The sequence below is a fragment of the Microsporum canis genome, genomic scaffold (genome assembly GCF_000151145.1).
Source record: "Microsporum canis CBS 113480 supercont1.1 genomic scaffold, whole genome shotgun sequence".
NCBI classification, from domain to species: domain Eukaryota; kingdom Fungi; phylum Ascomycota; class Eurotiomycetes; order Onygenales; family Arthrodermataceae; genus Microsporum; species Microsporum canis.
Genome location: NW_003299169.1, coordinates 167,137 through 191,289, shown reverse-complemented (window position 1 = coordinate 191,289; position 24,153 = coordinate 167,137). Strand labels below are relative to the sequence as shown.

General features: G+C 46.4%; 10 protein-coding genes across 10 annotated transcripts; 6 read left to right on the top strand and 4 right to left on the bottom strand.

The window, feature by feature from the left end:
- Nucleotides 1–119: 119 nt before the first annotated feature.
- MCYG_00075 (threonyl-tRNA synthetase) lies at nucleotides 120–1,682 on the top strand (the record flags this gene model as incomplete). The annotated part of the gene is made up of 1 exon (XM_002849925.1): nucleotides 120–1,682. The coding sequence occupies one exon, from the start codon at nucleotides 120–122 to the stop codon at nucleotides 1,680–1,682; it is 1,563 nt and encodes a 520-aa protein (XP_002849971.1).
- Nucleotides 1,683–2,056: 374 nt separating this feature from the next.
- On the top strand, nucleotides 2,057–4,731 carry MCYG_00074 (conserved hypothetical protein; the record flags this gene model as incomplete). The annotated part of the gene is made up of 8 exons (XM_002849924.1): nucleotides 2,057–2,128; nucleotides 2,185–2,255; nucleotides 2,309–2,756; nucleotides 2,834–2,915; nucleotides 2,979–3,452; nucleotides 3,518–3,830; nucleotides 3,901–4,220; nucleotides 4,286–4,731. The coding sequence occupies 8 exons, from the start codon at nucleotides 2,057–2,059 to the stop codon at nucleotides 4,729–4,731; spliced, it is 2,226 nt and encodes a 741-aa protein (XP_002849970.1).
- Nucleotides 4,732–5,106: 375 nt separating this feature from the next.
- On the top strand, nucleotides 5,107–6,096 carry MCYG_00073 (transcriptional regulator; the record flags this gene model as incomplete). The annotated part of the gene is made up of 2 exons (XM_002849923.1): nucleotides 5,107–5,511; nucleotides 5,539–6,096. The coding sequence occupies 2 exons, from the start codon at nucleotides 5,107–5,109 to the stop codon at nucleotides 6,094–6,096; spliced, it is 963 nt and encodes a 320-aa protein (XP_002849969.1).
- Nucleotides 6,097–6,384: 288 nt separating this feature from the next.
- MCYG_00072 (uncharacterized protein) lies at nucleotides 6,385–6,870 on the bottom strand (the record flags this gene model as incomplete). Its single annotated transcript, XM_002849922.1, has 3 exons — nucleotides 6,385–6,468; nucleotides 6,543–6,607; nucleotides 6,711–6,870. The coding sequence occupies 3 exons, from the start codon at nucleotides 6,868–6,870 to the stop codon at nucleotides 6,385–6,387; spliced, it is 309 nt and encodes a 102-aa protein (XP_002849968.1).
- Nucleotides 6,871–7,525: 655 nt separating this feature from the next.
- On the bottom strand, nucleotides 7,526–9,081 carry MCYG_00071 (high-affinity nicotinic acid transporter; the record flags this gene model as incomplete). The annotated part of the gene is made up of 2 exons (XM_002849921.1): nucleotides 7,526–8,649; nucleotides 8,712–9,081. 2 exons carry the CDS (start codon nucleotides 9,079–9,081, stop codon nucleotides 7,526–7,528), a joined length of 1,494 nt encoding a protein of 497 aa, XP_002849967.1.
- A 1,615-nt stretch (nucleotides 9,082–10,696) lies between these two features.
- On the top strand, nucleotides 10,697–12,227 carry MCYG_00070 (uncharacterized protein; the record flags this gene model as incomplete). Its single annotated transcript, XM_002849920.1, has 5 exons — nucleotides 10,697–10,867; nucleotides 10,953–10,989; nucleotides 11,042–11,109; nucleotides 11,175–11,422; nucleotides 11,642–12,227. The coding sequence occupies 5 exons, from the start codon at nucleotides 10,697–10,699 to the stop codon at nucleotides 12,225–12,227; spliced, it is 1,110 nt and encodes a 369-aa protein (XP_002849966.1).
- A 976-nt stretch (nucleotides 12,228–13,203) lies between these two features.
- Nucleotides 13,204–13,944, top strand: MCYG_00069 (conserved hypothetical protein; the record flags this gene model as incomplete). Its single annotated transcript, XM_002849919.1, has 1 exon — nucleotides 13,204–13,944. One exon carries the CDS (start codon nucleotides 13,204–13,206, stop codon nucleotides 13,942–13,944), a length of 741 nt encoding a protein of 246 aa, XP_002849965.1.
- A 427-nt stretch (nucleotides 13,945–14,371) lies between these two features.
- MCYG_00068 (ubiquitin carboxyl-terminal hydrolase 2) lies at nucleotides 14,372–15,457 on the top strand (the record flags this gene model as incomplete). The annotated part of the gene is made up of 3 exons (XM_002849918.1): nucleotides 14,372–14,416; nucleotides 14,472–14,566; nucleotides 14,629–15,457. The coding sequence occupies 3 exons, from the start codon at nucleotides 14,372–14,374 to the stop codon at nucleotides 15,455–15,457; spliced, it is 969 nt and encodes a 322-aa protein (XP_002849964.1).
- Nucleotides 15,458–16,378: 921 nt separating this feature from the next.
- On the bottom strand, nucleotides 16,379–18,363 carry MCYG_00067 (conserved hypothetical protein; the record flags this gene model as incomplete). The annotated part of the gene is made up of 5 exons (XM_002849917.1): nucleotides 16,379–17,425; nucleotides 17,503–17,539; nucleotides 17,610–17,837; nucleotides 17,897–18,196; nucleotides 18,254–18,363. 5 exons carry the CDS (start codon nucleotides 18,361–18,363, stop codon nucleotides 16,379–16,381), a joined length of 1,722 nt encoding a protein of 573 aa, XP_002849963.1.
- Nucleotides 18,364–23,163: 4,800 nt separating this feature from the next.
- MCYG_00066 (uncharacterized protein) lies at nucleotides 23,164–24,153 on the bottom strand (the record flags this gene model as incomplete). The annotated part of the gene is made up of 4 exons (XM_002849916.1): nucleotides 23,164–23,181; nucleotides 23,394–23,495; nucleotides 23,675–23,795; nucleotides 24,044–24,153. 4 exons carry the CDS (start codon nucleotides 24,151–24,153, stop codon nucleotides 23,164–23,166), a joined length of 351 nt encoding a protein of 116 aa, XP_002849962.1.

Sequence of the window (24,153 nt, the reverse complement as noted above, 5' to 3'; positions counted from 1 at the left end):
ATCTGGGGTATGGTCACGTGATTTGCATATATTGAAATGCAAAAAAACCGCGAAATGAAAGCAAGGAAGTCAAGGAGCGAAAGATAGAGAGCAGAGCCAGGAAGCAAGTAGGAGATCCCATGAGACAGATACCTTTGGCAGCCCAGAGATGGGGCAGCCGACTGTCTATCTACCGGGCTGCTCGATGGCAGCCAGTCCCATCGTCGGCTCATAGCAGACACTGTTCATGCTCTGCCCAGGCAGAGACTAAGACACCCGGTATAAGACAGGCCTCTGCAACTCTAGCAGATCACAGAGCCTTGGGTACGGCCCAGGAGCTCTTCACCAACTCCATCTACAGCCCAGGATCCCCCCTCTTCCGTCCCAATGGCACACACATCCTCAACAAGCTTATCTCCTTTCTCCGCGCGCAATACAGACAGTACGGCTTCCGCGAAGTTCTTACGCCGAATATATATAAACAGTCGCTGTGGGAAGTATCGGGGCATTGGCAGAATTATAAAGACGACATGTACGAAGTTGGTGGCCGAGGAAACACCGCTGAAGCTACTGAGGATGAGACGTACGGCTTAAAACCTATGAATTGCCCAGGGCACTGTCTTTTGTTCAAATCTCAAAAGCACTCATACCGAGAACTCCCTGTTCGGTATGCAGATTTCAGCCCTCTCCATCGCAACGAAGTTTCCGGTTCGTTGTCGGGCTTGACGCGGGTGAGGAGATTCCACCAGGACGATGGACACATATTTTGTCGTCCAGGACAGATCGGCGGGGAGATACAGTTGGCGCTGAAATTTGCGGACACCGTCCTCCAGACATTTGGGCTCGCAGATGGATATAGACTTGTCCTTTCTACCCGGCCAGAGAAGGACTTTATCGGATGCTTGGAACAGTGGGAGAATGCGGAACAGCAGCTCCGACAGGCGCTGGATGATAGCGGCCTAAGCTGGGAGCTTAACGAGGGGGATGGTGCCTTCTACGGTCCAAAGATTGATCTACAGATTCAAGATTCTCAGGGGAAATATCATCAGCTATCTACTATACAGTTGGATATGAACCTCCCGCAGAGGTTTGAGTTGGAGTATCTGGTTCCCGAGGGCTCGGAAGAGTACGATCCAGCCACAGGAGGGAGGGCAACCCCTGTTCTAATCCATAGAGCTATATTCGGCTCTCTAGAACGGTTCTTTGCGTTGCTAATCGAACGCTATAGCGGCCAGTGGCCATTCTGGCTCTCCCCTCGCCAAGCCATTCTCCTTACTGTTGGGAAGGGGCTAGAGCAAGCTGCTGAGGACGTGGTGGCCAAGATATCCGGGTTTGAACCCATCACTGCCAGCCGCCCTTCAAAGAGTGGCTTACCTCTGTCACCATTGCAGCCGACATTCAATGTCGATCTGGATCTCGCAAGCAGATCACTTCCTAAGAAAATTCACGACGCCCATACCGCGAGATACAACCTCGTCTTCATCATGGGACCTAAAAACCTTGCTAACGGTTCGGTTGATATCGACTTTTCTGGCCAAGTCAGCAGCCAGAGTGAAGACGAGATTAAGGCTCTGCTGGACGGTGTCCCCTGCTGGGATGTTTCTCTCTCTGCGAAAGCGGGTGAAAGGACGACGGCAAAAATGAAGATGAAGGTCGACGATGTACATGCCTGGCTTATCGAGCTAGAGAAGAGATTCCTATGATCCTCGCTGGCTGTAGTCTATATGGATGTATGATATGTTTTTATGTATTATATATAATTCTGATAAGATCAACCACTTTCCTTTTTAGGAATAATCTCATGTGACGTGGATAAATTATTCTCCGACACGCTGACCTCGGTTGTGGAAAAACTAACTTCCGGCCCGATTTTGCCCCGCGGAAATTTTGTCATTTCTCGCTCTCTAATAATTGACATCAGAATTAACGAAAGGATGGAATAGCATTCTGCTTGCCCTCCGACACGTTTAGAACAAACATCAGAGACATACGACAGCGCTCTCGGACCCTGTGAGATGGCTGTTGAGCCACCAACTCACTGGCCGATTCCTGCTGCGCTGCCTTCTCATTGAACCTCATGTCTGACTCGTCAAAACCGTCAATCTCTCGGAAAAGCGCTTTCTCGTGCGAGGCATGCCGCAAGCGCAAGGTATTCCAAGTTATCCATGGGATTGTATCTTACACAGAGAGACTTACTGTATATAGGTAAAATGTAATGCCGCGACGCCGTCATGTTCACGATGCTCAGCGCGGGGTGAAACCTGCATATATACCTTGTGGGTTCTTTTAACACCTTCTGGTGACCACACTCACCAGGACGATGTACCAGCCCGTATAAAAACGAAACTAACCAACCCACAAGAACCCCAACGTTATCGTACACACGAACCCTCGAAGCACGCATCGCAAAGCTAGAGGCTGAGCTGGCAAAGTACAGGAACGAGCCGCAACGCCGCAACGGTGCGGACACGGAACATGACCATGGCCTGAAGGTGGAGGAGTCGGACCGGCCGTCATCTATCGATTCACTCGAACAACACCATGAAGATGATAAGGAAGCCGTGGATCTACTATCTCGAGACATAGAGGGCCTAACGGTGGAGGATGACGGGCGCATCTCCTTCCATGGGCCAACGAGCCTGTTTCAGCTGCCTAGCGGTCTAGCAGAGATCGCAAACCCAACCATGTCTGTGGACAACGAGTCGGATGGCCGAAAGGAGCGTCTAATTAACAACGCATGGAGAGAGCGTGCATTCGAGCAGTTAACTACCATCCCAGTATGACCTTTTTTGATTTCGACGAAACGGGACCCACCCGTCGAGACATGGCCACCCACTAATCCGCTCCGAAACAGGAACCATTCAACTATCTACTAGATTCTCACTGGTGTTGGATACAGCCTTTGTTTAACTTTGTTTATCGTCCGGCTTTCACTCGTATGTGGCCCTCGTAGACCACTACTGCATTTTTGGATACTAAATGCTGAGTTGGTGTTATAGGTGATATGAAGATGAACGGCCCATACTTCTCGGAAATCCTCCTAAACGCTATTCTATCTCACTCGCTTAGGTGGTGCAGGGACGAACCGAAGATAGCTCGCATGCTTGACGCGTATGACGGTGGCCAACAATTCCGCCAGAGGGCGGTAACGGGTTTGTTTGAAGCTTTGAAGGGCGGTGATGGCCAGATTACGGTTGTTCAGACACTGCTCTTACTCAGCGCTCAGGAGTGTGGTCGTGGAAACCGGACTCAGGCATGGCTATACAGCGGAATGGCGTTTCGACTCGTAGAGGACTTGGGTATCACCATCGACAGCCGGAAGTACTCAGGTTCGGTACAATTCTCGGATGAAGACGTCGAGATTAGAAATCGACTTTTCTGGAGCTGTTACTTTTGGGACAAATTGGTGTCCCTATACTTTGGCCGATCCCCGATCATCCAGGATACTCCTGTCAGCCCACCCCGGATTTTATGTAGGTTTCATTCTCCTATCATGAGATCCTAAATTTCAAGCCACATCGCTAATTAGGAATATAAGTGGATGATACCGCCGAGATCGAGATATGGACACCCCATGGAGTGGTATTCCCCGAGGGCATGCATTATCCCCCGACACAGGCCCACTCGACGTCGTGCTTTATGAAGATGTGTTCGTTGGCGGAAATCCTCAACCAAATAATCATCCATATATATGATCCTGTCCGACAGAGCACGGAGGCTCAAATACAGGAATGTGTGGATAAACAGGGGGCCAATCTTGAAATTTGGTGGAATGAACTTCCACATTTCTTAAAGCTCATTCCTAATAACCTCCCTACATACTGCCCACCAAGTCATGTTGTGACTCTAAAGTAAGCTACCTGCCTTCCCCCAGCTTACCCACTCTCGTTTCAGAAGTATAGTGTACTGACTCTTGGCTAGTTGTATATATCATACGACAAATATTCTTCTACACCGCCCTATGCTCTGTTCCAGGCCATTCAGGGCCAAAAATGCCGCCAGCAATGCTAACCACTTGGTCCAATGCCTTTCATCGGCATCCTCCAACATATCTCTTTATGATCTCTTCAGACGAACTTTTGGCGATAGTCATGTCGTCTTATCCCTTGCATATAGCTTATATACCGCAGCTTCTATCTTCATTCTCGAAATTCAAGCATTGAAATATGCTTCTCCTTCAACGCTAGAAAAGCTTAGATATTGCATCCTAGCGCTGGAACGTGTCAAGGCTGCTAATCCAGGTAACTTCCTTCCAGAAGGCGAAGACCTTATAAACCATAACATCGGCTAATTAGCTTGGTTATAGTTATAAATACTGCGCTTGGATTAATCGAGAAAGAACTCAAGAAACTCCGCATCAACATATTTGATACACCGACGAACGCAGACCAACCAACCATCCCTGCTTTATCCCCTCAGACTACCACATCATCACCTCCCGCCTCTCTAGATCCCTTACATAGTCAGCACATATATACTCTGCCACCCCACGGTGCGTTTAGCATTACGCCTCCTCCAGCAGACACGCAACAGGCACATCAGCAGCGGCGCCAGCCCCTACCAAACCAACCCCCTTTCATGATGGATACGCCGCCGCTACCTGACCCGCCAGATTTTATTGCTCAAGATCGAATATATGACATTGCACCTGAACTTTTTGAAGCCTTCTCATATACAGAACCTACTACCCCAGGTGGTGTTGGGGCAGGCTTTGACACCACGAACTGGGCCGGAACTGGGCCAACAAGTTAGAGTAGATTACCTAACGCTTGCCATGTTACCCCTATATTTGATTCTTGTTTCCCATTTTTTTTTATTTCATATAAAGGAAAAGAGATTACGGCATTTTGATTTCTTTCTGCATATATGTGATGATAGTTTTGGCGTTGCTTCCTTTTCTTAGATAGGTTTGCGGTCATTTGGACTTAACATATGCGATCAATCCTTCATACCAACAGTATTCAACCCCTTTACCGTGTTTCATCGCTTTCCATAAATCCATCATTATTCAACCGGATATAATCTTCCCGCTGTCGAGGCTGATAGTTAACTACTCACGTGATAGTAGTTAACTATACATTTATTCCACATCAAAGACTCGAAATTGTACGTCTTGACGTGCACATCATGAATGTCTATCGGCTTCGCAGCCTGCGCTCTTACCGATCAGCTATCTTGAATCAGTTTACTAGACCTAAAATCCTACGACACCGAACCATGAGCACTTTGCCCAAACTCCCTCCATCGTCATGGGACAGCCACATGCACATTGTCAACCCAGAGAAATACCCCCTTGCACCAGATGCGGTATACGTACCCCCTATTCATACGTTATCCGACGCGATGGCTTTCGAATCTGCAGTTGGTATCCGAAACATTGTCTTGGTCCAGCCATCTATATACGGGTTTGACAATTCATGTATGCTTGATGGACTGAAGGAGCTAGGCCCTAGCCAGGGTCGGGCGGTGGTCTCGTTAGATCCAACCAACCCACCCCCTGAAGATACCCTACGATCATGGCACCGATGGGGCGTACGTGGAGTGAGACTTAACCTGCAGTCTACTGGCAGGGAATTGAGTGCTGAAGAGCTGAAAGCGGTTATGCACAAGTACGCAGATATAATTCGCCCATATGGTTGGGTTTTGCAGCTATATATCGCCCTCCAATATCTCCCGCTCCTGGTCGACATTGTGCCAGGTTTAGGAGTCAAAGTGTGCCTTGACCATTTTGGAAGCCCAAATCTACCTGCTTCTGTTCCTACCTCTGGGACTGGCCATTCAGCAGATTTCGATCCGTACTCCCTCCCTGGCTTTGCGGAAATGATCCAACTGTTAAAGGGTGGTCATACATATGTTAAGATATCCGCTGCATATCGGCTTACTAGCAACCCTCAGTTCGACGGCTTGCGAGAGATGTTCATGGAGTATATGCGTGTGGCCCCTGGTCGGATTGTGTTTGCTACAGACTGGCCGCATACAAGATTCGATTCGGTGGACGTTGTCCCGTTCATCAAAGCTTGTGTCGACTGGTGTGATGGAGACCAGAGTATGATCCAGAAGTTATTTCAACGTAATTCTGAGGAGCTTTGGGATGTCGAGGCTGTAAATACGTCGTGAAATTGCTGTTCTATCACCTATTTATTATACCCCATTATGATGAACCTACCAACCTCCAGATATACTTCATGAACATTACCATCCACCACATCCCAACAGTGTTGGAATATGAATTGAAATTTTCATTCATTGTTTAATGCAGGTTTAGACACAGGTGTTGATGACCCGCTTTTGGAATCCCGAGAAGGTCTTACAGCATCCCCTTTCATACTAAATATATATTCTGTTCCGATTTCCTTTTACCTCTGACATTCGCACCTAGTCCCGTAGCGTCCCACAATCGTATTCTCAGTGTTTGCGCGGAGCCTCTTCCTGGTCAACGAACATATACCCCTTTGCACGGCTATCACAGAAGTGAGTGGTATTGTCGGCCTGGGACCAGATCAGTTATCAGTAGGCTCACTTTACTTTCCAACATCAAACCGGAGGCAGTGAGGAAAACATACTAGAGGCTTGCAGCATTCAACAGGAGACTTATCTTCACAGCCTTCTTTTCTTGGAGCAAGGGTGCCTGTTGGATCCAGTTCATAATATCAGCTTGTGTGGCCTTTGGGGTGGTGGTATTAAAGAAGAAACGCCTTCAAGGCCAAACCATGAGGGTTTTTTTGGCGTACATCCAGTTCCAAATAGGCCTTTGGTGGCCTTGTCTTCATAATGTGTACAACAGTAGGCTTCCCTCTCGCTGGGACAAGTCCACACAGCGCTAGAAACGGGGGCAAGTGAAGATATAGCTACCAGGGCCATTGCGGCCATGTTCACCCCGTTGATGTGCATCGTTCTTAGCAACGATGGGATTCCCTGGACCCCCAAGTTGTCCGATTTCTAGGTAAACTGTTCGCTTTGTATCAACGGTAGCGGACTATAGTAGATCTGGTTGATACTTGCGCTTTTCTGGCTGCTGTAGCGAGGTTAGGGAATGAGAGCTACATATAAATATTTTCCCATCTTGGACGACAAACCATCCGGATGACAACCAAGCCGCTGAATCGCCATATCAACGAAATTCACCCACCCATAACACCGTCCTATGACCCCTTTTCTGCTTGTGATATCCCATGAACGGACATCATATACCATGTTGGATGTTAACCTGAAACGAAAGATAGCCACAAGTTACACGAATTGCGCAGTTTCATCTCACCGTACAGGAGGACATAAAACTACCACTCGCAACATCCCGTCAGCTGAAGGCTATCACAAGGCTAATGCCAGCTAGGATTGCAATCGTGGTATAATACTCCCGTGGTTAAGGCCTAGTACGGCTCTCCAGGTCGGCCAGATTCATCGTTAACACGAAGCAACATAGCCTTATATTGGGATGTTGTCCAGGGGGGAATCAATGCAGAACAAACTATGAAGGTATTGAACTAGACCTTATATTGATGCTGCGTTGAAGTTACTATAATTACCGTTAAATTTATTCTTTTTTCTAGATCGTGAACCGGAACCGGGGATCGTCATCGCCCATATTTCCCAAGATGCTCTCATCCAGCTGAAGCCTGTCGTCACGCTTACCTTGCTCTCTCAGCCTATTTTCACGCAGGAGTCCAAGTGCGAGGACAATGCTGGCAATGCCGCACATAATAAGAGTAGCCAAACAAACACCATATCCAACAAAGTACCGTGGTGCATCTTTCGGAACAAAAATGTTGCTTGCAATCAGGCCACCCAAGTTTCCGACCCCTATCTGGATTGCCAAACCAATGGCTCGTTTATAATGGCCCCCCAGGTTATTCGCAAACCAAACGATAGTCACGGGTTGCACAATATAGCACCCTACACTGACGAAAAAGACGGCCATATATCGAACACCGTCGGACAGTCCGCCGCCGACGGGGCCTTGATAAAGAAGGATAATATATCCAATACTCCCAAAGATAACCCCAAAGACGATAAATCCCAACCGGTGTTTCAGGCGGTCAGCCAGGTACGAAACAGCGAGGGTGATGAAAGCAGTCACAAGCCATACCGGAATACTATGGATCTGGCTTTGAATCCCAGAATACCCAAGTGACTTCACAATTGTTGGAATGAAGAGGGCAGTAGCATACCCAGATACGGTAATGTTGATATAAATGAATGTACCGACATAAAGTTTCCAATCGGTCAGGATCCTTTTCCATGCAGTGATGTCAAGCCTATCCATGCGGGCTCCTCCAACATCTTGACTGCTGCGAGTGTGCATCATCTTCTTTTCTTCACTGGTCAAGAACTTTGCCTGCTCCGGCCAGTCGGCAATAAAGAACTTTGCAGGGCCTGCAAGAACGATCGAAAAGAGCCCCTCCAGGATGAAAATCCATCTCCAGCCAGAATATCCTCCTAGCCCTTCCATATGATCAATAGCATATGCTAAAAGGCCTCCAAAGGCGCCTGCGAGCAAGCCTGCTACCCAAAAGAGAGAAAGTCGTTTCTGGAACTCATGGCGCTTGTAGTATGTGGCCATTAAGTATGCACAACCAGGGACAAAGCCCGCTTCGAAGACACCGATGAAAAAGCGACAAACAATAAGATCGCCATTGTTCCTGACAAAGCCTTGACACATGGACGAAACGCCTGGAGGGACAATTGTTCAGTCAACATGCTTCATTGATCAAGAGTAGGCTAATAATACGCACCCCACAAGAAGGTGAGCATACTGATCCAAGTGGACGGGGCAAATTTCTTCAGTAAAATATTGCTCGGGATGTCCATCAGGACGTACGGCACGAAAAATACCTGTACGGCAATGTTGAAATCATTCCCCTTGAGTTTCAATTCATCCATTATCCCTAAGACGGCGACATTTCCAAGGTTGATGCGATCGAGAAATCCAAACACGAAAAGGATCCATAGCGGAATCATCAGATTGATATCAACCTTACGCATCATCCTTTTCTCTACCTGAGGCGACAGGCTTCCTTCTTCCACTGGGCTGCATTCTGAGTCGGATCTTTCGGCGCCATTTACTTGAGGGCTTGCCTTCTCCCCTATTTCTAGGTCTGCCATATCTTTCCGTGCCATATACCGCGGGCAGCTAATGAAATTAAAGAAACACCGTCCGACACTCGAAAATGCAAGACCGAGGAGAAAGGGAAAAGAGGGAAGAGAATAGGCTTGACAGAAACCATTTTCATTTAAGTAGGTGACTTCGATGCAGCTAGGCCATGCAGATTTTTATTTAACCTAGCATGCAGAGCGCAGAGCGCAGAGTACAAAGTACAAATATACCAACTACTCGGGCAATATGGTAGCATTGCATGTAAGGAGACGGCAGCACCCATGTCTAACCTGCAGTGGCCAAATGAATATCGCATCTAGCACAATGGATTGTGTTAATGCTGTGGGTATGCACCCGCCCCTAGGGTAATTAATCCACGAGAAGGATGAATCCAGTTGCTGCCATCAAAGATGGACGGACTGTCTGTGCAATTAACCTGAAGGAAACAGGTTTGTGGGGGGACCCAAAACCCAGATAGCAGAACACGCTTAATGGATCGCATATAACAAGGTACTAGGCTGAACACGAGAAAACCAGTCAGAGTCCTATCGGATCCCGCGTTCGCCATTCGTCATATCAGGACCTCCTCCTATATATGGACATAGTATGGAGCAGTTATCGAAGTCCTTTCCGTACAAGTCGTCTAATCAGCATATTATATCTATATTCAAGCAGTTCTGTGCAGCATTCGAAAGTGTTTCAGATCTGCCTCCCTTCCCGATTTATATTTCGTAAGAGAAATACTTCCGCAAACCCTTGCTTTCAGCCCTTGAAAAGAAACAGAAACCAATCACATATCCCTGCAAACTCAGAAACCCCATCCTGGGTCAACTGATAACAATTGGTTCTGCTCCCATAGCCAGCGCGAATACCAAGAGTGGCTAGATGATGGCCGTGCAAGGAGCTGCTCACTATATGCAGGGTTGGTTATATGAAGAACCTGGCAATAGCCAGCAAACTGCGCTTGGAGGCGCACATAACTAGTTATTCACGCAAGAATCCAGAATATATACCTCCCCTATGTGTCAAAAGGGCCAAAGGATTCTCCGAGAATACTAGAGGATGAGGGGTTCCAAGCTATTGCAACAATGCAGGCTAGGTGCGAAATATAGTACCTTGATATACTATGTACTTCCCCATTGACAGCTGCCAATTCAGCCAGAGGAGCAGGGTTACTGGTAAAAGAATCCTCTTCAGACCCCATGCATGCCAATTATGTTGGTCGAAAATTCGCTCTCAGCACACTCCCTGTACGTTCATCCTAGAATAACGGCATGGATTAGTGACAGCACCACCCATACACTGCCCTCTCTTCCAGCCAAAATCCCAATGTGCGTTTTGACTTAGCGTGGGATAAAGTCGAGGGATAGTTAAACCCCTGCTAACCATCTTTATACAGTCCCTGCGGGATTGTCATGACTACTACCTTCTTTCTTTGAGTCTAGTATCGACAATCCTGCTGAAGAGTTTACAAGCATAGCCATGGGCTTGATAATAACCCTTTACCATTCTACAACTGTTAACTATGCTCTCCATCCATTTATTTCCCCTTTTCTTTCCTTTGGCACGTTCTCCATAAATGAGTTAAATCGTTCCTCGTTTGTATCCTTTCTATGAGGCATCATGCCGCTGTTCAGCCATTATGGGGATGTTGAAGACATCTCTGATCGGCTAGCCATCCCAGCTTTGCTATTTTCTATCGTCACGCCATTGTTTATTATCGCGAGGATTGCTACCCGGAGGTACTATTCAAAGAAGCTTGGGCCTGATGACTGGGCAATACTTGCATCTCTGGTATATATGCGTGCATCTCTTCTTTGGCATATTATTCATGAAACATTTAACAAGGAACGGAACTTCGCTAAAATCCGGATTTCAGGTATTTGCAGAAACTATTTCTATTCAGATGGTCATTAGTAAGTTGTACTATGAGTGGCTCTGGGTAAACATCAACTGATATTTTAACAGTTTGCGGGTGGGCATTCGGCAAACATAAAGATGACATACCTCCAGATGTTCTCGCAAAATCTTTAAAGGTGTATACTTATCCTCAGATCACAAACAGATTCAAGAACATGTGCTAACCTTGCCTACACTTTAGTTGTACTACTTCGCCCAGATATTCTATAAAATAACCAGCGGCTTGACAAAGATTAGCGTTCTGCTTCTCTATCTCCAAGTGTTCATCTGCGCTTGGTTTAAAACGACATGTTGGACAGGAATCGCAGTTATTGTTGCGTTTACGGCCGGAACCGTGGTTTCTAGTATATTCCAGTGCAATCCACTCCCGTATGCATTCGACAAAAAGACTCCGGGTGCTGGAACATGTATCAACGTGGCCGCGTTTTGGTTTGCAAATGCGTCGTTCATTATAGTAACCGACGTATTTATAGTACTGCTTCCTATTCCCGTTATCCTTCGACTACAACTGCCAGGCAGGAGTAAGGTGGCTCTTTGCGGAGTGTTTGCTCTTGGACTATTGTGGGTGTCACCAGCTCCTATATCCTCGTTTCCATACTCGGCCTCCTATATTTCTTCAACCATTGAATACTAACAGTTTGAATGTAGTGTTTGCGTAACATCAGTTCTGCGTATCACCACCATTGACGTTGCTACGTCCCATCTTGACACACCCTGGACAAACATAAACTCCTCAGTGTGGACGGTAATCGAGTATAATCTGGCAATTATATGCGCTTGCATGCCACCGCTCTGGAGACCAATCTCGATAATCATTCCCAGCGTCCTAGAACGTTTCATCAAATCCCGCTATTGGCCTAGCAAGAACAATAGTGGTCAGGGTCACAGCAGTGGGCCGTCGATCATCGGTGCCGCTATGAGAGTGGACCAATCCGATATGTACTTTGGCAGGCCATGGTCTCCATTGCCCTCGAATGCTGTACCTTCGAATAAAGCCAGGTCGAGGCACCCCAGCACCTCCGCCAGCATAGGGATTGGGAAACTGGAACTCGACCAAGAGGCACAGGACCGGATGGACTCCATGATGGAGAAGGATAGTGATTTGGAAAAACACGGCATTCGAATGACCACCCAAGTAGTGGTTAAGTATGATGAAGTAAGCGAACAAGGAGAGTCCTCGGACCAGCGATCGGCAGATATAGAATTAAGACATGTTGAAATTGGTACACGGTAGTGTGAAGATATTGGGGTGGGATTATGCACTTTTTGATATATATTTTAAAGATCAATGGCGTTCCAAGGAGCAATGAGGCTATAATGATACCCTGAATGTTACTTACTGTATACTTACTCTCCATCATTGTTCTTGTAGCTTCTATTAGATGAATTTGTTCCAGATTCAGATTTGTTTTGTTGAACAAATGTTTCATGGTAATCGGGGCATTTATCAGACCAGACTACCTCTCTAATAAAGGTACAAGAGAGCCCAGGCCCCAACTCGTTTTTTTAGTTCTCGAGTTTAAATGGATGACCCACATATCTTAATTCAATCATCATGTATAAGTAAATATAGTAAGGGGCACATATATCCAAGGCCCCCTCAGAAGGGGCTACCTCACGGTTGTTAAGGGAATACGTATTTGGCGTATCTTGCTTCCTAATTACGATGTTTATCCTTGCAGGAGGATATATAGAAAGGCAGCATGGCTGATTCACCCAACAGTTTGTACGAGAACTTGATCTTGAACAATACAAAGTTCATCAGAGATATTATACAAGGCCCAAGGCCTTCCTACTCTTCTAAAAGAGGGTCTAGAGATGGATATTTCATAACACTATCTAGAGCTTGATCCATTCATTTGTCAGTACCACCCTTCATATGTGGAGGAAAATGAAACCTATAGTTTGCAGCAACATAACTCTTTTTAACGTATGATGGATACTCTCTTCAACCTAACGAGCTTCAGAGTGCCATAAATATTCCTACATATAATACGTTCTTGTTATCATCTACATGGCGATGGCTTAAGTTTGGCCAAGCTTTCTTATCTAATCTAGATCTTTATGCACATCTTGCACATCTTGTTGCATATTTTAATGCAAAGCGTTCGGGTAAAAAAACGTCAACTATAAATAACTTCAACTTTGGCCACAGGTTCGGTCGATTGAACTTCCCTTTCACAAGCTCCAACCCCAGTGTATTGTTGACGATGCCGTTCCCCGCTGGAGGCAAGATGCACATTATCTCTCAGATCCTCGAACGCTACCCGAAAGCAGCAACAATTGCTGCTTCGGTCCTCGTTTTCGTAGGCACACCAGCTGCTTTTCTCCTATACCAGCACAGCCGACTTGGCCGCAAAGTCCACCACTCCGCTTCAACGGGCACCCTAGCAAATCTACCGCTCCAGGATATCAAGTCAATACCAGAATCTGCCCTAGACAAGGATGCTTCAAGCCATACTCGCGCACTTTACGACATAGCTTCTCTCTCTACTGCCAGCATCAATATATGTCCATCACTTGCTGAAGATATGATACTCACCCGGTACTTACGACGAAATATGACTGCATTTTCGCGCATGCCTCAAGCCTATGCATTGAGCCTCACCTGTGATAAGCATGCCCGCAAAAGCTTCCAGGCATCCCATATCCAGAGGCTTAATTTCGAACCAGGAGATATTGTCTGTGGCGGATATAGAGTTGTGCTCCGAGAAGAAAATAGGGTCGAATTTGCTATGGAACTAAACCACATTAGCGGTCGATTGGTGACTACCTTTGATAGAAAGGAAAATCAAATCACCTTTACGACACAGACATTGATGTGGCAACCTAGCAATATCAAAGCGCCAATGCCCTTGGAAAATCCGATTCTAAAATTTGCACACGAAATAACAGCTTGGTGGATGTTGGAAGCCGGCCTCTTGTATATCACAGACTATACCCCTATGTGAACCATTGTAAATAGAAACCGCCCGCACTCTACCCGGCGTATTATTATGTGTTTCTTTAAGTACTGTTTAATCGCGTATCTGTATATCCAGTAGTCCAAACTCTCAATAGGTTCTGATCATATCCTTTCTCTGTTTACCTCTACCTAGCTAGCCAGATACCTCAGGAGGCTGGAGGCTATTTATAGAGCGGATTCCGGGGTAAACTTAGTCCGATATTTGCAATGTTTGTTTTGTTTGTCTTGACATTATTTTCAAAACTTCCAAAAGGTGAAACGGCGAGAGAAGGAGAACCAACTTCAATTCCAAGATAGATAAGTGGAGGGCGCATTCAGTGACCGTCTGCACTTAGTTATAATCTGCAGCCAACAGCGCGCAATCACTACTCGGCACGCACCCGCCCGCAAGGTGGAATCTAAAGATACTAATAATGTCTGAAGAGGCTGGGGGATGGAGCACCATCGAGTCAGACGAGGTTTGTTACCTGTCAATCTAGGGTTGCGTATCGCATACTCACAGTTTAATGTTAGGGAGTGTTTACTGCACTGGTAGAAAACCTGGGTGTCCAGGACGTACAATTTGAGGAATTAGTATCTTTGGACGCAGACACAATACGCTCGCTAAGGTACCCAAACTATATCCGGTTGACCCCAAAGATATATTTCCTTACTAATTTCATGCCTATAGCCCTGTATATGGTGTAATATTCCTGTTCAAATGGATCAGCGGACAATCACGAAGTACTTCCAGCCCACAGGATGGAGAATTTGACCCTCTAGCGGTTGAGAATGGCCTCTTCTTTGCCGCCCAGACGATACAAAATGCCTGCGGCACACAAGCAGTATTATCTGTTATCTTGAACCAAGACAACCCGTCGACATCTGCAAGTGGAATCGATATTGGCTCTGAGCTGCGTTCCTTTAAAGAGTTTACCACTGGGTTCCCTCCTGATCTCAGAGGCGAGACCTTGAGCAATTCGGCTCGCATTCGCAACGCACATAATCTGTTCGCCCGCTCTTCGCCCTTTGTCGACGAAACATCTCGTCCACCCCCATCCGAAGAAGATTCAGAGCTATACCATTTTATTGCCTACCTTCCATTCAATGGGAAATTGTACGAGCTGGATGGACTGCAGCCACATCCGATAACCCATGGGCTCTGTAGCTCTGAGGAATTCCCCGAAAAGGTTATCGAAGTCCTTCAACGGCGAATTGGGCGGTACCCCGAAGGCGAGATTCGATTTAATCTCATGGCCGTCGTGAGGGACCTGCGGATAAGCGCGCAAGAGATTGGAGATGAAGAAATGTTGGATAGAGAGAAGAGGAAGAGAGCAAATTGGGCTTGGGAGAACTCGCTGAGAAAGTGTAACTTTATCGACTTCACCGGACAGCTTCTGAAGGGAGTCGTGGATATGAAACTTAAGCAAGGAGTAGAGGAATATGACAAGTGGATAGAAGATGCAAAGAAAGCATCCAGCAAACGAGCAGAAATGAGGGGGACAAATCGCCCTGGGTAGTGGTATCTGCCAACCATCATATATAGGATCTATAATGCAAGACAATTTCAGCAAAGCAAGCATCTCATAATCCTACACTGAATCAAAGGAAGCATCATAGAAGATGTTGTATTGAAAAGGGATGTAATCTCCCAAAGTGAAGGTTATATAAAAATATGTAAATATGTAAACATTAATATATATATATATATATAGGTTGAAGAATTGAAGAGCCCCAATCTAAACTGTAAAACCAAGAAACCCCCTGAGTAAAAGATGAACCGGTATAAAAACGCTGTACAATTAGGAAGAGGAGGAAAAGTGATAAACACATGGAACTTCTTTGCCAAATGCTCTTGTCATTGGATGACAAGCCTATGATTCCCAGTCATCCCCTGGCCCTTTTATATGTATACCCCGTCACACTGTCTCGGATAAGTCGTCAAATCATCGAATATGGAATGGCAAGAAATAACAAGGGTATTATGGCGAAAGCAAGTCTAGATTGTATTTGCCGGTCTCGGTGCGGAGGTAGGAGGTGTAGCAGAGGTGGTGGAAGAACTGGCGCGATGTTGGTGTTGAAGATGGAGGTGGTGCCTGGATATTCCCAAGAGGAAAGAAGTAAGAACATGAACCTCAGCCGGACCGTTATTTTCTCCTTTATTCATAGGAGTATGGTGGAAGAGCGGATGGAAAATGTATGAATAATAGCCAAGCGATCGAAAAGAAAAAGGGAAGGGAAGTAAAAATGTTTGTACAAGAAGTGGGAATAGGGGGAGGGCAGGGGTTGTTGTAAATTTTTTTTTAATATTTTTATTTTCTGGGAGATTACATTCGATTTAGGGGGTGTGGTCAGGTTGCGCTTTATATTGAATGGGCTGGGGGTATGCTTGTGATTGTGCAGATAGGGCTTGATAACGTAGATGGGTAGATATCTAGTTATCAAGTCCAGCAGAGTTCCGGAGCGACCAACCCTCCTGTCACATTAACTGGGGGGGAATCATGGTAATCCGCCCCGATTGTCGGGCCCCCGTTAATAAGATTTCCCAGATAAGCGGGATTGAACATTGCGGGCTGTTCGGGCTGTTTATATTCGGGAATGCGATCCTCTACCGGATCATGGTGAAGTGTGGGAGATGGGTATACTTGTGAGTGGCGACGTGAGTGAAGCATCGCGTTCGACATCTGGTATGGCGAACCGACGATTGCTGGTGTCATAGGTGAGTGGAGCGGCGATGTGGTATATGCAGGGTATGCAGCGGTGGTAGGACTGACGATGGCTGCGGAAGTAGATGGTAGGTTAGGCAGATGTGGAGTTGGAAGCGCATGATGATATGGACTATGCGATCCTGTAGGATATCCGTCGAAGGATGACCTTGGCGACCATTGAAGACGGCTGCGGTACTCGGCCACAGTTTCGGCTGGGAGATCCATCAGGCTTAGGGCGAGCTGGATCTCAGGCGCAAACGGATTAGTTGCTCGTCTGTGGTACAAAATTCTTCTGATCTCCTCGATTGGATTGACCGCCATGGAGCCGAGATATGAACCACCAAATTCGGGGAAAAGAGGTTCCAAAGCAAGTGCAACGCCAAAAAACTGAGACAGCACGGCGAGAGCCCCTAGATCTGCTTCTCCACCTCGCAGCATCGCCGATGGGAGCCAGAAAAGCCAGATTCGTAGCGGCTGAAGCCTTTCAAATGCCTTCTCTGGTGACTGGACGGGAAGCTCATCTCTCAATCGCTGAGTGAAGGCGAGCAGATCAGTTACTCTGCGGAAATGTTCTTGGTTATGAGAGATTCGCTGGTGGATGTTTTGTAGGTTGACAATAACTCTATCCAGCCTCATTATATCTTCATTCTGGAAATGAGCCAACGTTCCTGGGTATGTTGGCGTCAGGGGGGTTCGAGCACTTCGGAAAGCTCGCTGACCGTCCATAAACCTAGCCAGTTCTGATTCTTCCTTCCACCAAGGTTCCATAGAATTTAAAACCTATAAAAGATATCTCGTTAAAATCTTCCATCACAGCGATAATAGTAGATATGGGGGATGAGTGAAAATTATCTTACTGTTGAAACGCCTTGTTGCAGGGAAGCCCAACCTCTCCTATGATAAAAACGTTAGTGATCACACCAAACATACGAGGGATATACGTTCGATAGTATTATTGACTTACCATTCGGTGGACTGCCATGATAAGAGCAAAGATGAGGCGAGGATAGCATCCGAGTTCTCTCGCGAGAACGAACTTATAGCCTCTTGAAGACCCTTGATCGCAACGCCTCGATGGTGGTAAGCAAGGTTCTCGGTATCTTGATTCTGAGTCATCCAGGCAATGTGAGAAGCAGAGAGTGCCAGAATAGAACTCATAACAAAGTCATTAGACAAGGCAATGGTAAGGAATCTGTAAGTATGTTAGAGGACCGTAAATGCGGTGCTTTTTTAAGCCATGGATAAACATACATAGGCATCTTCTGGGCCCATACGGTACAATTGCTGTAGCCTCTTCGGTGAAGGTCAATGGATAGACCTGCAATATGGTGAATGAGCCGTAGATCCGTTCGTGAAAATTTATACCAATAAGCCCGTGAGCTAAGCTGTAGCTCAGGGAAAGGAGGGTTCCCAGACTTCTGCCAGTTCTGGATCTCTAGTTCAATTTCCGGAGACATGAGAAGATCCGGACTTCTGGCATTGTTGGCAGAATCATGAGCGAGGACATTATCCATATAATCACATCTGCAGTTGTGCTTGGTGCAGTTTCGGCTAAATTCCACCAGTCAGCCTCACCATGAAACCTGAAGAGACAAGTTCATGACTTACCATTGTGGCATGGTCTCATCACATCGTATATGTCGTCTCTTGCATGTCTTGCATCCCTTTCTTGACTTTGTATGGCTCTTACGAGGAGGTCCGCCACCAGGTCCAGCCATTGTGAAATAGATTAAGAAAGGATTGACGGGTGAAGATGGCTGGTTAGTCGGTAGTGGAAGTGGATGGGGTGATTGAAGAAGGTACAAGGACTCGAGAGGGGAGGTTGAATCAAAGTATATAAAGATGGGTAGGGAATACGAGATATATGGTCGTTGAGATGAATAATTTCAAAAATAAAAATAAAATAAAATAAAAGGGGGGGCGAGTATAAAAATAGTAACAGGGCTGTAGTGATAGAGGGGGACACGGAACGGGCTGATTAGATCTCTGGGTCGGATCAAATTGTGTCACAGGCGTGCCTTCAGGTTGTCTTTCGAATATTGCGTGGGCCTTATGCTTCTCGCCGCTGCCGCCAGAGATGTCCGTAGGGAAGCTCCAAAAGGGAAAACGGCCAAAATCGCAGTTGGTATTTCTCTTCCAACAAGCTGGTCCCCCGGATCCTCGGGTCCTGCTTGTTCCTTGAAGGCAAGATTCAGATCAGAAGGGGGTCTCTCTGCCAGGTATTTATGAGCAACTCCGATACAGCGTGGTATCTTGACCCTGCCGCTTATATATCAACGAGGTTTAAAACACGAGCTGGTGAGCAACGGCTGAGACGAGGTTAATTGGAAGAGATGAAGATGGAGATCGAAGAATGATAGATGCAAAACAAGGTATCCGTGTATGGATATATAATGAAGATAGGAAAGGGTGGAACACCACTCCCAAGCCCATAAAATAAGTGTCAAGGGTATCGGATGAATAGGGACCCTCTTTTTTTTTCTTCTGCTGAATGATCCTGGTCAGGGTCAAGATATATACATCGGCATAGGGTATGAGAGCAAAAGCAAAAATGAAGAGTGAAAAAAAAAAAAGAAAGAGGGAGCAAGAGAAGAAGAAGAAGAAGAAGCAAAATAAAAACAAAAAGCAAGCTTGCAGAGTAAGAGAGAGGGAAAGCGGAGCAGACACAAGTCAGACGCAAGGGTGGGGAGCACGCTAGGTCGAGTTGGGCAATAGACCAGAGAAGAAGAGATCCAAAGCCAGGCTGGGGTGGAAAGACAAGGCAAGGAAAGGATGGGGAGGCGAAAGTATATCAGGCGGAAGAGTACATACGGTGATAACCAAGACGTTAAAACGTTTAGTACGTCTATAAAAAGGGGGGTGGAAGAGGAAAAACCCAGGTAGTTCGGGCGGCGGGAACGACCATTGGAGGGAAATAAAGATAGGGAGGATCACAGTGGCAGGGGATGGTGTCTGTCATTGTGGTTAAGACCATGATTATCACTGTGAATAAACATGGTAACATGGGAGCCACGGAATTTGAATTAAGATTTAAGCCAGATGGAATCAGTATGGGGGATGGATCCAAGAAGAGACGGAGAAGTTGTGCTAAACAGGCGTTTGGCTGAGAAGGCGGACAAGGATTCCGCCATCCTTCTGCGCCCAAAGGCATGCGCTTGCTTAGTTACCATGTGGCATAAGCCAAATCTGTTACATGGTAAAGTTGATATACATGGCAAGAACAAAAAAGAAAAAGGTCAGGAAAAAGAAAGGAGGTAGTATAAGGTATGTTGTTGTAAAAAGCAAAAAGAAAAAGGAAAATGTGCAAAAGAAAAGAAAAAGAAGTCCAGGGGGAATTTAGTGACGGCGTATGAACGGAGAACATGGAGTACAAAATGGGAAAAATACCGATACCGACCGGCTGGCCGACCATGGTCAGCTGGCTTGCTGTATTGCATGGTTGGCTTAGGGATGGATCCTAGACGGGTGAAAAAGAAAGGCCGATCTGGCAAGGAAAATGAACCCTGGGTCTGTCAGCTCAGGAGCTGGGCAAAAAGGGCAAAATAAGCACAACAGCAAAAGTGCCCATTTTGTGGACATAGATCTCATATCGGCGTGGAGAACAGATCTCGACCACACTGCCGGCTATGGGGAGAGAGTAATTAGTACGAAACGAGAAGGTGGGAAAAGAGACAGAGTTCAGCACCGGCGAGTCGGGAAGATTCAACTCCAGCGGGAGCGAAGTAAAGCAGATAAAAAAAAAAGTCAAGTCTCCCCGCTCTTCACCCCAAAAAAAGGTCCATATCGTTTTCAGAAAAGAAAGAGAGGGATGAACCGCTGGAAAGTCAAGATGAGGGTAGAAGCTTCTGCTACCTTGGGCGCACGGCCAGTCTCAACCCGCGCTCTTACTAGCCATGTATTAGCGACGTAATTTAGCGTTACCTCAAACTTGAAACTTCAAACATGATGAACGCTGGTAGCGGCTCTTGGGGATGTTAGCAGGCAATCCCAGCCTTAGTTGATGAGCATCCGCTAGTGTGACGGACCAGACAAGTTGAGGTTGAAGAAGCCTTGTGAACGCCTGTCAAAGCAGACGCCTAATTGATCTGCGTCTTCGCTCCATCAAACACTCAAGAGAGCTCTCGCAATGGCCAAGGCAACGTCTGCCCCCCCTTTTTTTTCTCGTCGAGGTGCCAGTCAATCAGCAGGGGAATTTAAAAATAGACAGGAAATTATCCGTCGTTTCACATATATATGTATATGCAGTGTAGAGATTACAAAAATCAACAAGAGAGAAGGAGAACTGCATGAACAGAGATGAACATTACCCATCACCATGAACATCCCAGCACACCGCATAAACCTCTCGACCAGGCAGGGTTTGCACGGGACGGGCCCTTCAAGGCCTTCCGATGAAGTTTCCACCCTCTATTGATTACTTGGTCTTCATCATAAAGCCCGAGAAAGGAACCAGGTATGTTGCGGTTAGCAGCTTATAACTAGTAAATACATGATGTTGTTTGTATCTTCGTGAAGGGAGAAACTTGATAGCAGGTCGTCAAAACAAACCCACTGCTGCTGACTAATCCTGCCTCTTTCGGAAGTCGACATGTTCCAACTTCAAACGACTTCAACAACAACAAAAAGCATGCCATTTCTTTTCTCTCTTCTCACCCAGAAGCCAGAAAGAGAGGGGGAGAGAGAGGAACGGGTGAAGTGACGAGAGAAGAGAAAAAAAAAAAGCAATGCAAAGAGAGAAAACAAAACAAGGTGGCTAGTTTGCGGGTAAGCCTGCCCATCAGATGATATCTATCTCCCTCCAGGGAGAAGACCATCCCTGCTCCCTAGCCGCTTAGCTAGCGCAAAATTTTCAAGTTTAAGGTGTTTCAGGTTTGCGTGAGGGAACTATTATTATCCCCAGGACCTTGTCCGTCGCGAAACGAGACTGTGCGACAGCTCCGTGGCAACTAAAGATCCATCGTCCCGCCCCTCCCAACACCGGCTTGACCAAGTCAACTGCTTGAGCTTGAGATATCCGCGGCTAGCACAAGCAAGAATAAGCGAATCGACCCGTGGGATTGGATCTTGCGGAACGAGGAGGAACGCGGGAGCGCGAGGGTTCCGGTACAGCGAATGTTGGGTCGAATCATTCCTCTCTTGTGACAATCCCTATACACACATACATGGCTATTCCCTGCCACGCGATAAGAAATCATTTGTAGTGGACATTTCGCTACTGTCGATCCCTCTGCGGAAGGCGATAACAAAAAGCGTTTTCAACGAAAAGGCAACAAAGAAACATTTTGTAACGGATGCCCGCTGATACTCCCAAGAGCTGCGATGCCTTTCTTTTCTTTTCCACAAAGTCCCCTTGCATCGTCTCCAGCACGGGAAAAAAAAAAAAAAAAAAAAAAATAAGATTTGGCCTGTTGCTTTGTTAGCGGCCGTCGTTTACCTGATCTGGAAATTGCTATACGAGCTGTGATTGATTTGTAAACTGCAAACTTGCCGGATAGGGAAAGTTTAAGACCTCTGGGCTACTCAATGATTGGATTATTTCTTTCAATACATCGGCCTAGTATCGACCATCTATACTTACTTACATATATCTCGCAGGTTTTCTCTTTAGTCTGTTCTTTGGGCGAAAGTGCATCTTGACAAGGGAGAGAGATGACCGATTCCAAGGCCGGAGTGATTCATACCGAGCAGGCAACACAGTGACAAAATATTCCATGCAATAAAAAGAAAAAACATCATACATGCATGGGTTTCTCGGATGTACGCCAAGCCTAGTGTCAGCCGCTGTTGGCCAATCGATTCTTCGCGATACCGCCCAAGCGACGCTGGCCTGCTCAGAGCGGCGGTGAAAATTGACAGATTTGGCTCCTAGTTACGACGAAAAAAATAAGGATGGCTGCATAATTTCAGCTTGGTTGCGTAAGTATCAATGCCGGTGACCCGGCAGATATCACATCGCTCCGCGTTCCATCACAATTGCAGTGACACTTTGATACTGAGCATACGGCTCCTTCTATCATCAACAATGATTGTTGACGCCTATCACGCATTCTCGAGCGTGGAGTACAAAAGTTCCAAGGAAGATCTTCATATACGAAGAAGAAGCTTTTAGAAGATTTTCCCCTTTTCCATAAATGCTCCTTCACGGGAAATTCCCCTTGAGGAGTACTATCGTATTTCAACTGTCTCCCCGCGTCTTTATTTGCACCACCTGCATTGGCGGCCAGCGACAAAAATAACAGCCCAAACGAAAAATCCAGCCACGTTGTCAACTTAATTTCTAACCACTTCTTTTCTCATTTGTCCCTCTAACAAAGTGGGATACCACGTTTCTATGTATATCATTCGCGTGTCAACAAAAGGCGATGCACACGTGGATTATCAACTCCGTTAATATAGCCCGTATGGGATATAAACCAATAAACCAGGCTTTTGACCTAGACCAACCGGAAAGGTATATTTCATATACTGTAATAAAGAATAGATTTTTACTTACTTACATCGTCCATCAGATCTGCTCCTTACGCGATAGATGCATGCTTGACCATGGATGGTTTTCATGAATAAGTCAGCTCCAAAAATAATGATCCCCCGAACAGGACGCATGTGAAATGTATGGAATGTGAAGGCTGGATAGCCGACTCGGTCGGTTGAGGGGAATTAGGGCCCTTGAACGGCTTTTGCCTTGGCCCATCCAGTGACAGACCGCGTTACATACTATACGCTTCATTCACACTCGGCATAAACTTACCTCCGCCTTGTACAGACCGTGCGTGGGAGCCAGAGAAGACACCATACTGCAGACCAATAAAACGAAGGCGGAGTTATGATGGTGGAGATTGACTTCAAAAAGCTGATACTTATACGTTGCACAGGTAAGCCACCACTCAGCCAGCCCAGGCCCTCTTAATGGTCCTGAAATCTCCCAATACCATGGCGCTGTGGACTCCTTGGGTGGTCCTCCCGCTCGTGCGGACTGGAGGTTGGTTGTTTGTTGGGAACCTGTGCTATTTATGACAGTCTGCGGCTCACCCCATCCAAGACTATTTTTATCTCCACAACGGCGGCCAGACACATCATAGCAGCTGGAGCACACAGGAGCATTTCCAACTTACAATCCTTCAACAGTAGATGCGGATAGATGATTGTGGACCTGGATACCTGCGCAAATATAAGGCAAGGGAGCCCTCTTTCCTTCATACTTTGTATACGAAGTATTCCTTAAATTTTCGAGACAATATTGATGTCTATCAAGAAAAAAATAAAAGGGGGCAACAAGAAGGGAAGGGGGGAGCCCTGCTCTGCCTTTCTTCAGCTTAAGATTCAACTAAGCTAAAGCCGGAAGCAGCTAGGCTAGCAGTGGTGTGGAGCTAAAACAACTCGAAATGATCAATTACTGACTCCAGGCCCGGAATGTTTTGCTTGATCAACTGCCTCAAGCAATCAGCAAATCTCTCGTCTGCTTGGATACCTATATTATCACCACTTAAGAGCCCTTCTTTCCTCAACAT